Here is a 21088-nt window from a genome sequence, read left to right as displayed (position 1 = left end):
AAATGTGGCTAACAGGCTGGGCAAGAAGAAGAAGTGCACTTCTGCTTCTCTACTTGAACCTTTAAAGAGACAAAAGTTGCCATTAGGCATGATGGAGGATGCAACAATTGTTAAGAATGTTGTTAAACCACGTGCATGCAAGAAGTTGTGATGTACAAACTCTCTTGTTGTTTAGGTCCATGCTAGAGTGGAACCAAGGGTCCAACCCACATGGCATTCTTCTACTTTTGAAAACCTATATGTTGTCTAGTATATCTTATGACTTGGTCTCCTATAGTTGTAAAGACTTCTTAGTCCTTTTTTTTAATGATAAATAAAATACCTTGTTTTGAGGAAAACCCTTGTAAAATTATCTTAACAAGTCAATCCCCATTTAACATTTATTTAAAAGCTAACTAGATTATGTTCTATGGTACTTTACTCAGTGTACTAGATATTCTACTCAGTGCACAAGTTATGCTATTGGGTGCAAACTGGCATTCTTATGGTCCCAACTACCCTATGTTAGTTAGTTAGTATTCATGTAGAGAGTACTAACCTAGAAGACTTCTGTTGATGTGCTAGTTAGATAGCAATTGTAAGCTAATGTTTTATTGATAAAAACATACTAGTTAGAGGTACTCTATACGGAGTGTCTTCAAAAAAGTAAAAAACACAAACATGTCTCCACTCTTGATAGTAGTCGGAGTATAATCGAAAAGTAATCAGACTACAAAACTATCACGAGATGTATAAAAAGAATAGAGAGAAAACCTTGCAAAGGTAGTATGTTTCTTGTATATTATGTTTTAGTAGAGAATACATCAATTCAACAATTCTCTTCAACAGGAGCTGATACAAGGTTTATATAGCCAGTCCGACTGTTGTAAGGCAATAGTAAGTTTCAAAGTGTAACAGTCATAGTCCAAAACATTATGTAGTGGATCAGGCCACTAAGGAGTGTTGTTAGGGACAGTTACAACTGGCCCTACAATTACAAAATGATCCCACTACTTTGTTCTAGTAACTCCCTCTTCCCAGAGGTGTATTTATCCTATCCCATGGTAAGTGTCCACGTGGGTGGAGGCTATGCCTTCCACACATGGCACTTCTGATGGAGAGGATTTTTTACAAAAAGATGGGGACACAAACCCCTTTCTACTGGAAATACTCCTTCAAGTGAACCTTGAAGGTATGTGAAGCATTGAGGTCATCGTTGTTCCCCGGGTGACAACTGGATCTGCAGTGTCAGTTTTCTCTTTCTGTCCTTGAGTCTTTTCTATTGCTGTAGCTGATTCTGGCTCCTCATTTGTTCTGCTGGGGCTTGCACACATGGAATGGCTTGGGGTAGTCTTGACTTCAGTGTTGGCATCTTCTTCTGGCACTACTGTTGTATGTTGAGCATCCCGTGTTATGAATTCTGCAGGCATATTGAAATTTGCAGGAGTCTCTGCTTTTCCTATTTCAAAGAGTGTGAGAGTGTCATCCAATGGCATCTTCTTCCTTTGGGCATCCTTTGTTTTTGCCCTCATAGTCTCTAGCTCATAGGCTATGGCCTCATAGGCATATGCAACTGAAGCAAAAGCATCGTATGGTTGCTTGGCAATAGTAAAGAGTTTTCCTTTTAAGTTATTCCACATCTCTTGGGATCTTGAGCAGTTGATTCTTCAACTCAGTAAATTCATACTTACTAATAAGGAATATGTCATCTACTTTGTCGGCCGTTTCCGTAAGTTGCTGTTCTACATTTTGTAGTGCATGAATCAATTGCTTTAACAAAGCATATTAGTCACTGTGATCTGCTCCCATATGATCGAGCTGGACAAAGAATACATCCCTCATTTCTTGGAGCTAGGTAGTTACAGTAGTAGGCATGCAATCTTGTTGTACCTTAACCTAGGCTATTGGCTTTGCAATATGTTTGTTCTAGTGCTCCTTAGACTTTGCATATTCTTTCTCAAGTGTTGCAAGTTTGGCATGTGCAGCAACAAGCTGTTGCTGCATTTTAGAATGTTTGAGCATGAATTCATGTACTGCCTCTTTGTCTTTCTGCAACTATTGGACCTGTTGTTGCAACTTTGCTTGTTTGTTCTTTTGGTGTCCAAAATACTGTTGGAGTACAAGCAGGGTGTGGTCAGCTTGCATGCTTAACACTTCTGCTGTTGTTGCGAATGCTTGTATTTCCTTGACAGGAGTTTCCTTCAAGTCTAGCTTGTGGATTGGAGACAAATTTTCAAATGGGGTGTTGGGGGGTGAGTTGAGGAATAACTGGGCCACGTCATCCTCGAGCTTCAACCATGTTTCCTTTGGCATCATCGTTTTATCTCCTTGGTTGAGCTTGATCTTTTTGGCTGATTTCTATTCTGCTTGCTGAGGAGGCATCTCCTCCTTGGCTAGTGGCGTGTCCCAAAGTGTTTCTACTAAGGACTTACCATATACCATTTTTGCAATGCTTCATCTTGAGAATACTGTGCCTCTTGCAAGTCTTGCACTATTGCATCCTTCAATTGGTCGGATTCTTTGCTGTCATGTAGCTCTGTTCTGTCATGCATTTGTTTTCTTGTATCCTCTCGATATTGTATAATCACATTTGGCATCTCTTCTTTGCCATGGGCTACAAATTCGAAAAATGTTGTAATGAAGGGTGCAATCTTGGAATGTGCATTAGAGGTAGTCAAATCCTTCTTTACAATCTCGCCCATCAGATGTGAGTGTAATAGGTGAGCCCAACTTATGCATGTGCCCTTATCGGCTGCACGGAGTACTACATAGGAATCTCAGCTCATTGTGTTTGGCTTTACCAAAAGCTGCATCCTTTCGAGATACCACACCAGCTGTGCCTGTATCTTGCACATTACTAACAAAGAAATAATTTTTCTACGTTTCAGGCAGTCCGAATTCATTGTGCATCTCACTATCTACATCCTTTTTGTATGCAACTTCCTCCTTAATCAAAGGCAATTGAAAAACCTCTGAGATAATCTTGGGTGTCACCATGAGATTGTTGCTCTAGATTTTTGGAAAGCCTCATAATGTGCAAGAGGATCTTGTGGAGCCTTCCAGGATGTCCATGGAATACTTGTGTGCTGAAGCAAGCCAATCTTTTTCCACCATTTTTGGCTTTTGCTGAGGTCCAAAGAGACCTTGAAGTTGGAAAAAGTAGTCATTACTATTTGTTTCTTGAGCGGTGGCTGGGGGGGTTCGTCATCCAACTCTATCTCTTTGCTCTCTGCGATAACAATTGCCTTCTTCTCGTCTGGGCTCTTTCTTGCTGGAGTCAAGGACTTCTTGCTATAACCCATGTCATCGTCTAAAAGAGCGGCTCTAGCGACGACTCTTGTGGTTTGGAAGGCAATGGATTTGTGAGCCTCAAACCACATTTCGGAGCCATTTGAAGGGAAGTTTGTGTGGAGAAGCTATCGTTCACTTGGCTTATGTGGAGATTCTCTGGTTGTCTTGCATGTGCCAGACTGGTAGTTTAAAGTGGCGATTGGGGGTGTGTATTATCCACCTCCCATCCCTCCTTGCTTATATGCATCTTTATTATGGAGTCGGTATGGCGTGCGTTGGTGATGTTGATGTTTCTCGTGGTGAGGGCATCACTTGTGCAAGCGGCCTTGTTGAATTTAGCACCATGGAATTTGTGTACATACGGGCATTGATGTGTTAATACAGCGAATCTAGTGTCCTCTGTGTCCACCCAATTTTCTATGAGTCAATAGACTTGGGGCAGAATGAGGTCAGATAAGTGGAGCATAGTCGGACTATTACGATTCATTTGGAGGATCGGAGTCGGAGTGAATGGTCAGACCATGGCAGACACTAGAATCGGACGAAAGTTAAACCGGAGTGGGTGGATCGGATGCCGAATTAAATACATGAACAAGGCATCGGACCTCAATCAGAGTTCAAAAAGTCAAAAAAGACACGTGCGGCACGTGTGAGGTAGACCGTAGTCGGATTTGTTTAGTTTGGTCCCTGTCGGAACCTTGGTGGAGTTCTTAGTCAGTTTTGTCACATTGTTCGGACTTCTGTCAGAAACACATCAGATCATTGTTGGAGCAGAGCTCATCGTGGCATCATCTTGTTGTTGCCTCCTCTCACCTACATAATCACTTTTGTTTATTGTAGAGTAAGTTGAGCATACTTGAACGAGATGGGAAGTGCAGCAATGTCGTTGTTTTGTTGTTGGCAGAATCTATGTGGAATGTAATTGTAGCCACTTTTTATGTGATTGCTTGCTATGATGTTGTACAGAGCTATCACTAAGCTCCCCTGGATTTCTCTTTGAAGGCGTTCTCGCTGGGGCATGGAACTCCTGTTGTATTTGTGCTGATTTCTAAAAAGCCTCTTCATTGGTCTTTGTCAATAGAAGTGTTATCTCGCAACTGTGGGTACTAGGTGCACTGTCTTTTGTGTTGTCTTAGTCCTGTTGTTGAATTGATATGGAGATCCCTCGAAGCTTCGGTAGGGATATATCTTTATGATAGTTGCTTCTTTTCAAGATATTGAAATGCTGCATGATACCCCATTAGTTAGCTGATTGGTTGAAACAGAGATTGTATAACTGTGTACCTCAGAAGGGTTCTACAGTAAAATTATGTTAGCTTGTGTGGGATTAGGACCAATGTAAGGCGTAAGTCTAAAACTATTGACTGGTTTCTCAAAGGATTTGCCATGTAGGTCTTCCAAGAGAAATGTCCCTTGCTGATATGTATCAATCACCTTGAATGGACCATCATACCTTAGTTTGAATTTACCTAGCATTTTGCCCAGTTTAGTGTTGAACATTAACACCAAGTCTCCTTTTTTGAAAAGCTTGAACTTTATATTTCTATTGATCCATGCTGCCCTCCTTTTCTGGATAATGTCAGTTGTATGGGAGCTGGCCAATCTATCCTCATCCAATTTTAAAAGATATTTCAACCTTGCATTGATGGAGTCTTCTAGGGAAAGTTTGTTGTCAATTGCTACCTTGAGACTTCCTGCAACAAACTCCATGCCTCCTCTGTATAACACTCCAGCAATAATAAGGAAAGGTCTACTTTGCAATACTAACTTCTTTCTTTGATCCCTATTCAATGTTTGTGGGATTAGTCCATTAGTAAGGAAATATAACATCTTGTCATACCAATTTGGTGGTTCTTCTATCCTTACCATAAATGTACCTGCATCAGGGAGTTCATCTGGGATGCCAATCGGAGCTTCTCCTGACTATAGTCTACTACTCAAATAATCAGCTATGACATGATGTTTTCCTGGTCTATGTACCATAGTGTAATCAAACTTTTGTAACAAAAGCATCCATCTTGCAATCCTTCCTGTTAGTTGTTATTTATTGACCAAATAAGTCAAAGCTTGGTGGTCAGCATGAAAATTTACCTTATTAGCTAGTAAATAATGCCTAAACTTATGCAATGCATAAATCATACCAAGTGCCCCTCTTTCTGTGACTGCATAGTTTCTCTCATGTTTGGTTAAGATTCTGCTTGCATAGTAGACTAATCTGAACCATTTTGGTATTTTCTGTTGCATTAGGACTACACCAACTACTGAATCTGAAGCATCCACAAATACTTCAAAAGGAAGAGAGACCAATCAGGGGGTTGTAGGATAGGTGCCACCATAAGCATCTTTTTCAAAATGCTGAATGAATATTCTTGAGGATTTCCCCAAATGAATGGTTCTGTATCTCTAGTCAACTTTGTGAGAGGATAACAAATATCTACAAGGTATCTTAGAAATCTGCAATGCCATTTGATTTGGCCTATAAATCTTTGTAGTTGTTTTATGTTTTTTGGGGCTTTTGCATTTTGAATTGCTGAAACCTTGTTAGGATCAATCTCCATACCTTGTTGGGAGAGAATATGTCCTAGTAGTATTCCCCTACTAACAGCAAAATCACACTTTGATGGATTTAGACTGAGACCAGCAAATCTACATCTAGCAAAGCATAAAGCTAAGTGATTCAAGTGTTCCACCATCTTTCCAAAAACTGAGAAATCATCCAAAAATACCTTCATGAAGGATTTCAAGTACTCTGCACATACCTCTTGTATATATTTTTGAAAAGTAGGTGGGGCATTCTTCAGTCCAAAAGTCATCACATTGGATGCAAACACACCCCATTCTATGACAAAAGAAGTTGTATCCCTATGTTCTGGAGCCATTCTGATTTGGTTGTACCCATTGAAGCCATCCAAAAAACTGTAAATTTCATGTCTAGCTACAACATCAAGCAATGAATCACAAAATGGTATTGGGAATGGATTAGTGATAGTGGCTGCATCTAATTTTCTATAGTTAGACAAATTCTTAGTTTCCTATTTTCTTTAGAACAATCACAATAGGAGATAACCATGTGACATGTGTTAGGGGATATATGAAACCAACTCTTAATAACTTGTCAATCTCCTCTTTGACCAACTTGGCATAATTTGGATTCATTCTATATCTACTTTGTATGATTGGTACTACATTAGTTTTCAGATTGATTCTATGTTGGCAAAATTTAGGATCTACCCCCTTCATATCAGTGTAGTGCCATGCAAAATATCTTTGTACTGCATCAATAATTCTTTGAGTGCCATTTTAAAAGGTGGAGAGAGATTTGTGCTACCATAACTAGTTGTGGGTTGTTAGTGTTTCCGAAGTTCATCTCTTCCAAGTCATCCTACCTGACCCTTGCACTTTTTTGCATATGTTCTTCAAATTTTATTTCTGCTTCCATGATTGCCTCATCTGCTAATTTAGAAGTGATATCCCCTGGTGCATCATTTTTGCTTGCATCAGTAGCCTCTGTTGCATATTTTTCCGTGAAAACCTAATCCAATTGGTTTTCGACTTTGTTCTATTCTACAGCAGTCAGATCTGTGTCAAAATGTTGTATCTACTGATTTGGACCTGTATATTGATCAATAATCTTAATAAGATCAATCTCAAAAATAGAAATTACAGTGGGGTTTCCTTTGAGGAAAATTTCTTCCTCATCTTCATCAAAATCTGGAATCATATTGATTCCCTCTACTTGAAGTGGCTGTGTTTTTCTTGGAAAACACCTTCTGGAGGATAGGTTGATCTTGACTTTCTTTTTCCCTTTCTTGATAGTGATTCTCTCTGAGCCCTAGTCTTGCTTGACCTTGGTAGCTCTTAACCATGACCTACTCAATAGCATTGAGTAAGCAGAATCCTTTTCCTCCATTTGGAGCACTACAAATGTGACTGTGAATGTTAGTCCCATGATTGTAATCTCTTGCCCTCTCAATATTCCAAGAGGTTGAATTCTCCTTTGGTCAGCCATCCTCACCTGGAATGGTATTGGAACCAACTCATTACACCAAATTTTTTTTAATATATCCTTTGATAGGATATTGACACCTGAGCCTCCATTAACCAAAACTTCTAGAATCCTTTGCCTTTTGTAGTCTACATCAATGAGTGGTACTTGGTAGTCCACATCTTCAAGTGTTGATGTGTAAATATCTAGAGTTTACTCCTCATCATTACTTGGTTGTTGAGCTTTTGTTGGATGTGACTCTTCTGGATGCAATCTCTTACAAATTTGTTGTTTGAAAGTCGGAACCAAGTTTAGTAGTTGATCAATAATAATTTGTACCTTGGAGTCCATTAACTCTTGGAAAAAGAGTGTGTTGTCTTCATTTTACATGCTCGTGCCTTGTTGCATCTCTTGGGGACTTGTCGTAGTATCCTCACTTCCTAGAGTTGTTGTCTTGGCATGTATCATAGTCCATGGTTTTGTCTGTGCAATCGTATTCTATAATTCTAGGAACTCTAGCTTTGTTCTGACCTGAGAGTTTGTTTTCTGTTTTGGAGTTGTATTTTTACTTGAGTAAGCACTTTCTGTATGTTGGCTCTTCCCTAGAATCTGTGATGATGTATTGCTACTACCCTGTAAATCTATATCTTGATTTTTGTGTTGTGCAGGCGGACTGTCTTTGGATTGCAGTCGGCTCTGTTTGTACGCTCTGTTTGTACTCTCTCTCTGTTTGTACTGTATTATCCCTTTGCCTCTGTTAGTCAAGTGTTTTTTGACATCTTGTGAGGCATTGTTCTCTAGCACTTGTTGCAATGCTTTGTTCCTAGTCTCAGTTTGATTTGGCCAATTCATTGGCTTGGATGTTTCCCTTGGGGCATTTCCTAGCCCTGGTAATGGCTTTGTATTCTTGCACCTCATAATTGCCAAAGCCTGAATATTTCTTTGATTGCATTGATTGATGTCGTTGTACTCCTGATTGATGGGTAAACCATATGTACTCTTGGAGGAGGTTGTTGCTGGTGATTTTGATTGGTCCTTCCATCGTATTGAACAATAGGTATACCTCTTTCCTCCCTATGCTTGCACCAAAGCTCACATGGTGGACCTTGCCTATGTCCATCAATACCATAATAGGTGCAAGCTTGGTCTTGCATTTGCCTCTACTGCTGGTTCCCCCATGGTTGTTGATTGGACCTTCTTGGGGCTGTATTTTGATACCTTTGTTGTGTTGGTCTTGCCACTGCTATTTGATTAACAGGTACTGCTGGTGCATGATTCTGTTGTTACTGAATGTAAGGTGGTACTCTCCCTCTATAATTGGGGTTGTACCAACATCTCTCTCTGTCATGATTGTCCCATGGAACCTTCTGTGGTTGTGGGGGTTGCTTTAAGCTTTGCAGCTGGTCTTTAATCATCTTCTCCAACTTGGAGATTTTGCCTGCTGTCTTTTTTGCTGTGGATTTTTCTTTCAGCTTTTGCTTTTTCTCTTTCTTCTTTTTCTTGGAGTGTTCCTCATCATCCTCATCATTTTTTGATGAGTCATCTTCCTCATCTTCAATATCTTCTTCTGCTTCACTATTTGTGTCTATCTCTGAGTTTGTTTCTGAATCTGAATGTATTTTCTTTTTTGTCTTCTTGGATCTTGATGCTGTACCAAGTCTTCTCTCTGCCGTCTGGGCAGCTTCCACCATATTGTTTAAATCATTTGCTCCTCCAAGTTGGTCCCTGCCAGCTTTTGCAGTTCTCAGTTCCTTGTTTAATCCTTTGCAAAAATAGTCTCCCAGTTGCTCCTGGGTGGATCTTTGGTTTGCTATTAGCCTTTTGTTGAGGTTTCTAAACATTTGTGAATAGTCCTCAACCATGAGGTCTTTTTGTTTCATTATTCTCAGTTTTTTCAAGATGTCCTCTGGTGTTTTTTCTTTCCTAAAATGACTTAAGAAAGCAATCTTTAATTCATCATAAGTGGCAAAATGTACAATACCATATTGCATAAACCAATTCATTGCTTTACCATTCAATGTTGTTGCAAATTGCTCCTTCTTGATATCATTTGGTAGTTTTCCAAATCCACTAGCTGTCCACCTTGTCTCAAATTGCCCAACATGGCTGTCAATATGTTGACCTTTCTTGCCAGTAAACTTTGCATCTTTGACCAATGCGTTTTGAATTTTTTGCTGAGCTGTTGCTGGAGCTTGAACTTTAACAGGCTTCTTCTTCTTTTTTGGAGGTGGTGGGAGGGGATTGAAATTCAGTTGTTTCCTTGCAATCACAAAGACACTGGCTACTACAGGTATTAGTGGCAAGTGTTCTTTGTAGTAATTCCTATGTTGGATTGGATAGCATTAAGCTTTCTAGCTCAGTTTTTGCCTCTTGCACCTCTTGGCTATGTAGGGAATTATCAAAGGAACTTGTCCCACTAGGGATATAATAAGGGTCATGAAAGATATCCTTTGGATCATCTGTTTGGGAAGCAGCCTCTACCCGAGCGCTCTATTTCTTGTAAAATATGCAATACCAATATGGTGAGGCGACATTTCCTCTCCAAAGCTATCCGACATGGGCTAGTCATGCCATGAAAGGAAAGGAGAGAGATGTGATTATAGTAGCTTACTGGGTGGTCAGTAGAATGTGCTTCTGTCAGCTAAGCTTTGAGTGCTGATTTCACAGTGAAACTGTGATGTCGTGTTGTGATCTTCTTTGATGACCATGATGTACTGTGCTTGTTTCTGTGTCTTGTTGATGTTGCTATCGTATGTCGCTATTCCAATAGGATTTCGACTATCAGCTGTCTTTGCTTGTTGTTGCTTTTGTTGAGGTCTTTCTTTCTGAATTGCAGCTTGAAGCTTTGAGCCTTGTTGGATTGAAACGATTGCTCCTGCAGTTGATGCTTAATGACAACTATATTGAACCTCATCAAAGCTCGCTTTGGTGGAGTATTTCTTTACAATACGGATGTGCACGTATTGCTGAATTGTCGCTATGAGGTCTTCCTCTACTAGTGTATTCACTAGGCTAGAGTTTCAGGCAACGTGCAAGTTTCTTAAAGATTTCCTTCCTAGTGTTTGAGCATTGCTCAAGTACTATTGCTTTCCAACACTAGCTATTGTATGTGGTTTCCTATGTCATTTGTAATCGTTGGTGTACTCCCTAGCTTTGTGCATGCAAGTATGATCCTACAATGCCGTTGGAAGCTTTGATGTTTTCAGAGTTGCGGTTTGTATGTTTCTCTGTTGTTATATCACATCGTAATCGACAGTGTCTCTTATTTTGCTATGAGCGAAAACCAGCAATTTTGAGTAGGAACGCTGATAGGATCACCAATAGTGTTCAAAGTGTCTTCAGACAAGTGAAAAACACAAACACGTCTCCACTCCTCCTGAGAACAAGGTGCCAGTAGCTAGAGTATAATCGAAAAGTAATTGGACTACAAAACTATCATGATATGTATAAAAAGAACAGAGAGGAAACCTTGCAAAGGCAGTATGTTTCTTGTATATTATTTTTTAGTAGAGAATACATCAACTCAACAACTCTCTTCAACAGGAGCTGATACAAGGTTTATATAGCCATCCAAGATCAGTCCGACTGTTGTAAGGCAACAATAAGTTTCAAAATGTAACAGTCATAGTCCAAAACATTATGTGGTGGATCAGGCCACTAAGGAGTGCTATTAGGGACAGTTACAAAATGATCCCACTACATTGTTCTGGTAACTCCCTCTTACCAGAGGTGTATTTATCCTATCCCATGGTAAGTGTCCACATGGGTGGAGGTTATGCCTTCAACATACTCCACTTATTTCAGCATTCGTTGTTGGATTGTCATTTTTTGTAGATCCATCAATATGTAACAGAGCTGCACACTCTTAAACTCTAGAGCTACAAGATGGAATTGCAAAAAAGGTTGATAACATTGTGAAAGAGCTTATAGATGCAAGATATGACCCATAAGATATTGCAACTACGGTTATGCAAGATGACAATCCCTCTAGTCACCTGCTGAAAAGGATGCTAAGGAAGAAGGGCCAGGATCTCCTAGGTTCTAGGGTCATTCCCACAACATAGTATACTGGGGTGTGTGGAGTACAGTGCAGAGCTGTTGTATCCAAGCCATTTAGACTGTATATTGGGGTGTGTAGAGTATAGCACAGAGCTATTGTATCGAAGCCATTTGGGCTAAGTAATAGAAGGGATATTTATAGGTCTGTATGCTGATTTCATATGGCTCATTTTGATTTTTTCAATGTATAAATTTATATATCTGATGTTATATGTCTAGTTTTATATGATTCACTGTGATTTTTTATGGTTCACTATAAAGTATATTATATGTCTCATTCTGCTTTTATATGGCTCATTCTGATTTTATATGTATGATGTTATATTACTGATTTATAAGTCCCATTATGATTTTATATGGCTTGTTTTGATTATTTATGGCTCATTTTGAATCTATATGGCTCATCTTGATTTTATATGTCTGTATGACTCTAGAGGATGTACATGAAGCTTTATTTTAAACACTATTAAACCAACCTTTTGGTGTAGGTCTACTTGATGTTACTGCCTCTCATGCCCGATCAATAGTGTTCGAGACCAATCGGGCAAGTCAATTGAAGGATGAGTACAATACATGGGACCAAATTCACAGAAGGGCAATGAGAATGTTATTGAGACTTCAGACACATCCATGTGGGCCAATAGCCATCCCATTGATGGATCACCCTCAACTATTATGCCTACCTGCACCCCCATGAAAGATTGTTCCAACACCTCTCCATGAAGATCAGAGAGTAATTGTGTTGGATCTGAATGGTCTTTTGGTGAAGATCATAGAGTCCTTTCATGGAGAATCTCCCCCGACATATGCATCCCTGATGAATCATTATCAAGAGTCCAAGGGACGTGCTATATGTATTAGGAAAGATGCTCCCACATTTTTAGTTTTTCATCTTACTTGGTTTGAAGTTTTTGTTTGGAGCACTTCCCAAAGAATTAAAGTTGATAGAATTCTTCGTGCTTGTTTTGTACACCACAAGGATATTAAAATATTGGCTCAAGAACAGCATCATCAGGCATATTTTTCATTAGGAGACAAGCCAATTTTGTTCAAGGACCTACAGACAATATGGGATCAGCACAGGCAATTAAATCGAGCCAACACCATTATTTTGGATGATTCTATGTACAAGGCTCACTGAAATCTGTCCGATACATGGTGCATACTTCCCAAGTTTGAGCTACAGGGTTTTGAAGAAATGTAGTCATATTTGATGGAGAATGTACAACCATGGCTGTATGTTTGGCTTCAATGCTAAGATCACCAAGTGTACACAGCCCAGTTCCAGCATGACCTGCTCAACGATGACGAGTCTATCAAAATTTTAGAATTTATCGTTAAGATGAAGGAAAAGGATGCAAAGGAACATACATAAGATTATTATGTGAACCATTTTGTATTATCTTCAAAGCAAAAAAGTTGCACTTCCACATGGATTATCTATCATCTGTACTTACACCCACCATGGTGATGTTTATATTGGCATCTACCAAACTTTTTTGAATTCTTTGACTAGAAGTGTTAATGATTAAGGTGAATTTGTACTTGGATTATTAGCATTTGTTCTTGGATTATATTTTCAATGAACTTGCATTTGTTCCACATTAGTTGCCATACAATATACCACTCAACATATAAAGTGTGCTATGCTAGATAGGGAAATGGGCAACCAGTGGTTGACAAAAAGGAAAGGATGAGGATAGGCATAAATGCAGCACCAAATGGATGCTCTCCCTTTTGTTCATAACTAACATCACAAATTATCTAAAATACTAGCTTGCACTTCTATACTTATGTTGAAAAAAAATCAAGACTTGATTTCATGGAATGCAATAACTTCCAAAACTGAAATGAAAATTTGGCAAACTGGCATTGTGCAATTTGGTATGGTGCTGAAGATTCACAATGTAGCACAAGGGGTGATTGAGAATTGCTAAGGAAAGAGCAATTGTGAAGAATCCACTATGCATGCTATGTGATTTCAAAAGGAAAATGATAGGCTTCACAATATGATAAAGAATATCTAGGAAAAAAGGATGCAAGCTGAAACAACTTTGCAACATACTAAATACAACTTTGCATCAAGGTGAACATTCCCTTTCATGTTGATATGGCCCTTGAGGGGTCCCCTTTAGGTGCAAGGTCCATATAGACATTCCACATATGTCCAATGGCATGTCGATATGGCCCTTGCTCCATGAAGAAAAGCTATCTTCACATCTAATCATTCAAGATGCAAGTCTTATAGCCACAAAACTCAGGATAGTTTTTATTGAAGTCATTTTAACAACATGAGAGAATATTTCATCAGGGTCTATATCTTCCTTTTGTGCAAACCCCTTTACGACAAGCCTTGCCTTGTACCTCCTTTTTCCTCCATCTTTTTTCCCATCTATTTCATCAGGGTCTATATCTTCCTTTTGTGCAAACCCCTTTACAACAAGCCTTGCCTTGTACCTCCTTTTTCCTCCATCTTTTTTCTTCACCTCGCTTCCACTCCCTTTTGGATTCTACCTACATTGCTTCTTCATACGCTTCTAGTTCACCAGAATTAGTCAACAGAATCAATCAATAGGACATTATTGAAAGGAGAAAATCACTCAGGTGGTCTTCTTACCCTCGTAGACCTTCTAAGTGCACCTAGAGGAATTGGAGGTTCTTGCTGTTGTTGCTACTACTACACATTCTCATTTTTGTGACCTATGATATCATCTCCTGTGACTTATCAGGGTTGTGTATTCTTTATTTGCATCTTCTTTCTTCCTTTTGTACAAGTGATCTTTATACATAATAGTCTCATTGAATACAACATCTCTGCTTCTATTGATTTTGTTACTTCATAATCCTACAAACAATAACCAAACTCACTACCCACATATCCAATAAAGATGCACTTCTTGGATTTTGCCTCAAGTTTTATTCTCGATTCCTTATCAACGTGGAAAAATGCTTCACAACAAAAAATCTTCACAAAAGAATCGTTAACCTTTTCATCTAAGGAATTTAAAGGCAATCTGTTGTATTCACTGCTCCATCCCAAAGGGGTTGCATGTACTCTCATGTTCCTTGCATGCTCCATGATTGTTCTATTCTAAGAGATCTCAACAACGAAAGTGGAATGGAAGAAGGTGCGAGAGAGAGAGTGAGCCAAAAGAGAGAGTCACACAAGTTTTGGTGGGTGCAGGACACCCTAATCTTCTATGTCATCCATATATATATGTGTTTGAGTATTGTACATAACCGGGGTTAAGGTACAGTGGCCTTTGACCCCCACAACCTCCCATTTAAAGGCCAATGTGCCTTTAAGGGAGAACAACCAATGAGCATACTATCCAATGCCCATCAATGCATGACAATACTCAAACCGCTGACTAGGTAGACTCTTCATCAGCATATCTATAGGGTCATCATCTGTATGAACCTTGACAAGCTCTATGCGCTTGTCCTCAAGTACCTCCCTGATAAAATGGTACCTAACCTCAATGTGTTTGGTCTTTACATGAAAGACCAGAATCCATGCTAGTTGAATAGCACTCATGGAATCACTATGCAATGTTGACACACTTGTATGAATCTCCAAATCTCTCACTAGCTAATCAAGCCATATAGCCTCCTTGTAACCCTTTGTGGCTTCAACATACTCGGCCTCTGTGGTAGACAAAGAAATGCACTTCTATGCACGAGACATCCACGACATTGCACCACCTATAAAGGTGAACAGATAACCAGAAGTGGATCTCCTACTATCCACATGCTCTACATAGTCTGAATCTATGTACCCAAATACACGCATCTCTCCTCTGCCAAAGTAGATACACACCTCCTTCATATCCTTCATGTACCTCATGATGCACTTAACTGCCTCCCAATGCCTCTTTCCTGTATTAGCCATATACTTAGCTTCTACATATTGTGCCAGGTCTCAGTAGGTGTTATGAGATATGTGGCATCCAAAATTCTAAATTGTTCTAGCATAGAGTTTATGTACTTGGTTTGAATAAAAACTAAGCCACGTCTATCTACACTATCTCAACACTTAGAATGTAATGCAAGAGCCCTAGATCATGATTTCAAACTATTTGGAGTGATTTACCTTGACCTCCATCATCAACTTGCTGTGCTACCTGCTATGATGACGTCATCCACATAGAGTGTTATAATTGTGAGAGTATTTGCATTTTTCTTCAATGTAATCCATGATCAAGTTTACTCCTTGAAACCACTACTCTGTAACATAATTGCCAATCTTGGTGTGCTAGGCTGCCTTGCTTGGAGCATAAAGTAGCTTTTTTTAATTTACACACCAAGTGTTCACATTCTTTCTCAACACTCTTGTGGCTACTTCATGTGCACGTCTTTGTGTAGTTCTCTACCAAGGATGAAGACTTGACCATCTATTTGATGCAAATATAGCCCCATATTGCATGCAAGAGAGAGTGGCCCGACATCAATTGGATAGCTTCACTTTGTCATTCTTAACAAGCATATTCCTTTGCCACTAACCTTGTTTTGTATTCGTCCACACTTCCATTAGCCTTGTGCTTGACCTTTGTAGACGCATTTTGGCATGCTTTCCCTTTGGTGGTTTTATCGATTCCCAAGCATCACTCTTCTAAATCCCATTACACTCTTCTACAGTGATGCGTACCCATTCTTCATTTTGTACTACCTCTTGGAAGCAGATAAGTTCTCGAACCTGTGGCACACAACACCTATATACTGTCTTTCTAGGTCTCATGTCCTTGATAATGTCTTCTATTTCATCCATCAATCATTTTGCCCACTTTGGCATTGGCTTAGATTATGTGTCTTTTTGGTCATGCTACCCATGGGATGCATCTCCGGTTGAAAACTTGTAGATTGCCTATGGGTGACTCCCCCATTCTACTGTGATGACTATTCCTACTCACCCTAGGTACCATGTCATCAACAAGTATCCCAATTACCGTATTCTATGGATGTTTGCAATTCCTCATCCTTGACATTGTTCTTAACTGATTAATGGCTTGCTCTACCATTTGATTCCTCATATTTATGATGGCATTCAATATGCTATAATTCCATCAAATAAGCCATCATTGGAAGTAAAAATTTTGTGAGTTGAAGGATCATAAAGTTTATATGCGTTGTGTACTTTTGCACACTCAACCATAATGCATTTCTCACTTTTAAAATCAAACTTATCTCTCTTGCTGTTCGACACATGAGCATATGCACTTGATCCAAAGGTTGTGAGATGATGGACATTTGGCTTATGTCGAGTCCAACCTTTTTTAGTGTCATATCACATAGCACTTCCCACTTTTGGAATCAAACTTATCTCTTATCTTTTGATACCTAAGCATAGACACTTGATCTAAAGATCATGAGATGCTAGACATCCCACTTATAGTTGCTCCATGCTTTCTCTAGTGTCATATCATGTAATGCAATAGTGGAGGACCAGCTTAACAGATAAATTGTTGTCCAAAGTGCTTCTGTTCAGTGCTTGTTAGGTTGTCCTTAGTCCTCATCATGCTCCTTGCAACAATGATGCTATTCTTCCTTTCCACCACTCCATTATGTTGCTATGCCTTATAGGCAAGGAAAAACATTGTCCTCAATTGATTGTCACTTTGCTCTACCATGATGGCATATCACTTGCTTTACTTTTTCATCAAACACTACATCATTGGAAACAAAAATTAGAATAGGGTTTTTAGAATACCGTGTAGGGAAAATATGGGCTCGAGTCCACTTTGGCCATGAAGCTCTTTTTTTCATGTGCCACTATGCACACTAGTCTGGCATTGGTCCAATGGAGCTATGGCCCATAAAATGCCATTTTGGAAAATTATATTATTCTCCACTATAACTCGAGTTAAAAAATAGTCCTTTCTAGCTCCAATGATTCCTTTGGCTTTGATGTAGGTGCTAAGAGCACTTAGGTGGTGACGTTAGGTAGTCAAATACATACATGGGTTGATTTGGATGGGTGAACCTTTGGTGATAAAAGATTAATAAAAAATTTACTTGTTTTTTGCAACGTTGGATACAAGAATTTGGGGCTTTAATGGACAATTCTTAACAATTGGGGAAATAGGTAGGTAATGAGTTAAACCCATCAACTCAACAAGCAATGTGAAAGTGAATCATAATGGTCTATTGTAGCAATCACTTGATTGAGAAAGCATTGATGTGGCAACAAAGATATTCACAACCTTTTCTAAAACTTAAACCCCAAAGAAGGTGAAAACTTTTATTAACTTTGATCAATCAACACCTCTTCTTCACATGAGCTAATGGAATTGCTTTCCACGCTTCAGCCTATACCTCTCAATGGAGACCCAAGGCCCTATGCTACAAAGAAAACATATTTCTAACACTTGCAGAGGACAAAAGCATGGGAGATTGAGAACATAAAAGTGATAGCATAGGGGGAGAAAGAACATTTTTAAGGCTCTTGAGCTAGTGTCCAAAAGCTTGAATTTGTGGGGCAATCCATGGGGATAGCTTTGATGCTACAACCAATGTTAGTTGTATTGGTGACCAAGTGTGGCTGTCAAGGATGTGCCCTCACATGGCCGCCATGTGTACGATTTCGATTTGATATTGACGAAGGGCCCATGAGCATGGGCAACCTAAACTCCTATCCATAACTCGCCTATGCATAATATGTGTTGACAAGTTGGGTTGAACCCTACATACACCAATTGAAAACCTTTGTTGTGTAAGTTGCTTTAATACAAGATAGCCTGTCCACCGCCACAGACTGCCCTTCTCTCCCATGGGTGAGCACTAAGCAAAGTGGATCGGCTCTAAGAAATCATCTTGTTTGTCTCTGGTTGGGTTCACACCAACTGGTAGCCCAGAATATGTGTGAGATGAGTCTGCTTGGGTGTTGTGTTCACACCAACCGGCCTAGGTTCTTGATGCTGAGCTCGCCAAGGCTGAGAGGACCTGAGGGAAATGCCCACGGGAGGCATTTCTCGAAAGTCAAGGTCCTGGGGACCAATATTGATTGCGATCGCAGGTTGAACTTCGAGTCGCCAGCTCGAAAAAACAAAGTTGCAGGCCATCTTCCAGCACTAATGGAGACGTGAGGGGCTGGGAAATCCGACGTCGACAGCTGAGACTTACGGTCTGACGACTGATGACATAAATTCCAGCTGCCCCAAGACCTTGAAGGCGAAAAGCAATCTGTGCTGACGCCCAACACACCAACCAATGGTTCGTGTGGAAGTCGGGTGTAGGGAAGCCTCTAGCGTCGTGTGGAAGTCAGGTGTTGGGAAGCCTCTAGCGTCTTGGGTGCAAGAGTATGAAGGAAGTCATCTTGTTGAGGGGTGTGGGAGGTCGAGCTTTTGGCTATGGCGGGAATGGGAGAGTGAGAAGTGAGAGTGGGAGTGTCAAAATTGGCAATGGCAGAGTAGTGGCAGTGAGCACTTCGAGCTTGGCTATGGTGGCAAGCATGCAGCATCAAGCATCAGCCACAGAGGATCCGAGGCCCAGATCGCGCTCCAGACAAACACCCAGCGTTGAAGAAGAATATTGCAGAAACACCCACCTCCTCTCCCATCGCCATCGCCTTTGCTTTCATTCCCCTTCGCCATCGCCGCCCATCTTTGTCTGCATCCGCTGTCTTCCTCTACACTTCTCCCCCTCGCCATATCTACTGCCATAGAGGTAGCTTTTGCCATAGCCATAGAGGCATCTTTTGCCATCGCCTCAGAGAGAGACAGCAGAGAGAAGCGCTTGCTCATCTGAATCTCTACGAGCTCTCTCTCGCGATCGCCAGAGATAGAGGCAGAGAGAACGAGAGCGAGAGAGAGAGGCCTAGCTTTAGGAACTTTGTTCCTATCAGCCCTCTGCCATCGCCACTGGAGAGAGGGAGACGGGGACTCAGAGAGAGACAGAGAGAGAAAGACAAGAGCCCTTCCTCTTCCATCATATCTCTCCATCGACGATCTCCCACATCTCATATGCTTGCTCCTTCAGAAGCAGGTTATGGCTATGGCCAGCCGCTTGGCTTTCATCCCTTCACTGCCAGATTGAGCCTCATCGAGCACATGCGTCTGGCTGACGATGCTGCTGCCTCCTTCCTCAATTCCACACCGTCCCTCACCTCAGAATGCTCCTCGGATCTCGACACAGAGGTTTGCTTTTCTTATCAACCTCCCTAAACATCATCTTTTTCATCTGATCAATAATATGGCGATCTTCTGGAGCTCGTATCGTTTGTGATTTTGGTGCAGTCCACTGGATCGTTCTTCCCAGAAACCAGTACTACTCTGGGGAGGCTCATCGGTATCCACTCAAATACCCAGATCGATGAGTCACGAGGAGGCGTAGTGCAGCAACTACTCGAAGCTGAAAATTCCAAGAAGAGAGGCACAGTGCGGCATCGTTTGTGTTGTCCATTCCTTGGTTGCGCAGGCTCTGATACTTGTGAGGAGACCATGTCTCCGTCACTAGCTCATTTCCTAGAGCTAGAGAGGAATGCCGCACTTTCTCAAGGGCATGAAATCAGCGAGGTTTTGACAGACGAAGACGGGTATAGTATCACGGAGCGCACACTCAGCAGGAATACTCTTTTCGATGATGATCGCATTCTTCCTCCCCAACAATCAGGGGCACCCTTGAAGCTGATGTTGGAGCAAAGTCAGCCCAATTCCTCCTATCTTTCTGCAGATTGGGTTGGGAGTATTTCTGTTTTCAACAGCACAAACAGAACCCTCCCACATCAAAAGGGGGATCAAGCCAACAGAGGCCCCTTCCCTACGTTCTGGCCAAGCATCTGTGGAAGGCTACGGACAGGTTTAGCGAGTTAAAACAAACATCAGGTTGCAGCTGCGATTATTACTTCTTTTCCGGGAATGGGTGGTTCATCTTCCCTTAGAGGGATTGGCAAGGATGACTGCGAAGTTGAGGGAGTCAATGCCTGGAAATCCATAGTTTGGTTCTCCTCCTTTTTGTTTTCTTCCCTCTCCATATGTTGTTCACTTATGATGGTTCATCTGCCTTTTCAGCATTGTAAATTTAGGCTGCGAGGGACATGTTTCCTGCTGTCCCTCTCTGTTTCTTATCTGGATTCAGTACATGATTGATTGTTCAACATATAGCTGCACATCAGCCTCCTCTGTATTTCAAAGACAAGGCTATGAAGTAGAGGTGTTTGGATTTGGCCTCTCTCCCTCTCTCTGTCTGTATTTGTCTTTTTCTGTATTCCTCTTGTGCTTTCATGTGCCCTTGTATGTATGTCTACCTCTCTCTCTCTCTCTCTCTCTCTCTCTCTCTCATGTTCTCTAGGTCGTATGGGTGAATTGCAAAGGGGTTGAGAGTATTGCAAATCTTTGTGAGAGTGCATGGACATGCAGCAGCATGTGTCATGTGAGCAACAGTCAAGTTCGTAAGGAACTACCTGGAAATTTAGGTATTAATTATTTTATGTTAATCAAGGGGCAGGATTGAGATTTGCCCAACTATATGTAATCTGCTCAATCATAGGTTCATGCTTTCAAATGCCCATATAGGACTGTGCAACATATATTATACTTAAGAAAGTTTATAGGCGACATTCAAGAATTGGAATCATCACATGGACAAGTAACTACAAAGAAGCAAGAACGAGAATCTGAAGAACCTCCATTCATGAAATATAGCTATGGCCCTATCCTTACAAAAGGTGTTTCTTTTCTGAAAGCCCGTTTGTTGCGAATGAGGCATAAGGTGGTGGTCTTTTTGTGAAGGAGACGGAATGCTTTTGCATATCGAAGGCAGTTCTTTGAAGAATTTTGG

At 40.6% G+C, this 21088-nt stretch overlaps 1 protein-coding gene across 1 annotated transcript; it reads left to right on the top strand.

Moving 5' to 3' along the window:
• The first annotated feature begins 18622 nt into the window (after positions 1–18622).
• LOC147901194 (uncharacterized) lies at positions 18623–20407 on the top strand. The gene is made up of 2 exons (XM_087375407.1): positions 18623–19446; positions 19546–20407. The coding sequence occupies exons 1-2, from the start codon at positions 19273–19275 to the stop codon at positions 20119–20121; spliced, it is 750 nt and encodes a 249-aa protein (XP_087231533.1). The 5' UTR covers positions 18623–19272; the 3' UTR covers positions 20122–20407.
• Positions 20408–21088: the final 681 nt, after the last annotated feature.

Source organism: Dipteris shenzhenensis, chromosome 6 (genome assembly GCF_047967505.1).
Source record: "Dipteris shenzhenensis isolate YYH24624 ecotype China chromosome 6, Dip_SZ_1.0, whole genome shotgun sequence".
NCBI lineage: Eukaryota > Viridiplantae > Streptophyta > Polypodiopsida > Gleicheniales > Dipteridaceae > Dipteris > Dipteris shenzhenensis.
This window is presented reverse-complemented; position numbering and strand designations above follow the sequence as displayed.

Bases quoted from the DNA above. Each gene is read 5' to 3' on its own strand.
- LOC147901194 (XM_087375407.1), top strand. From the start codon at position 19,273: ATGCTTGCTCCTTCAGAAGCAGGTTATGGCTATGGCCAGCCGCTTGGC. The intron at 19,447-19,545 runs GTTTGCTTTTCT...ATTTTGGTGCAG, and splicing joins CCTCGGATCTCGACACAGAG to TCCACTGGATCGTTCTTCCC.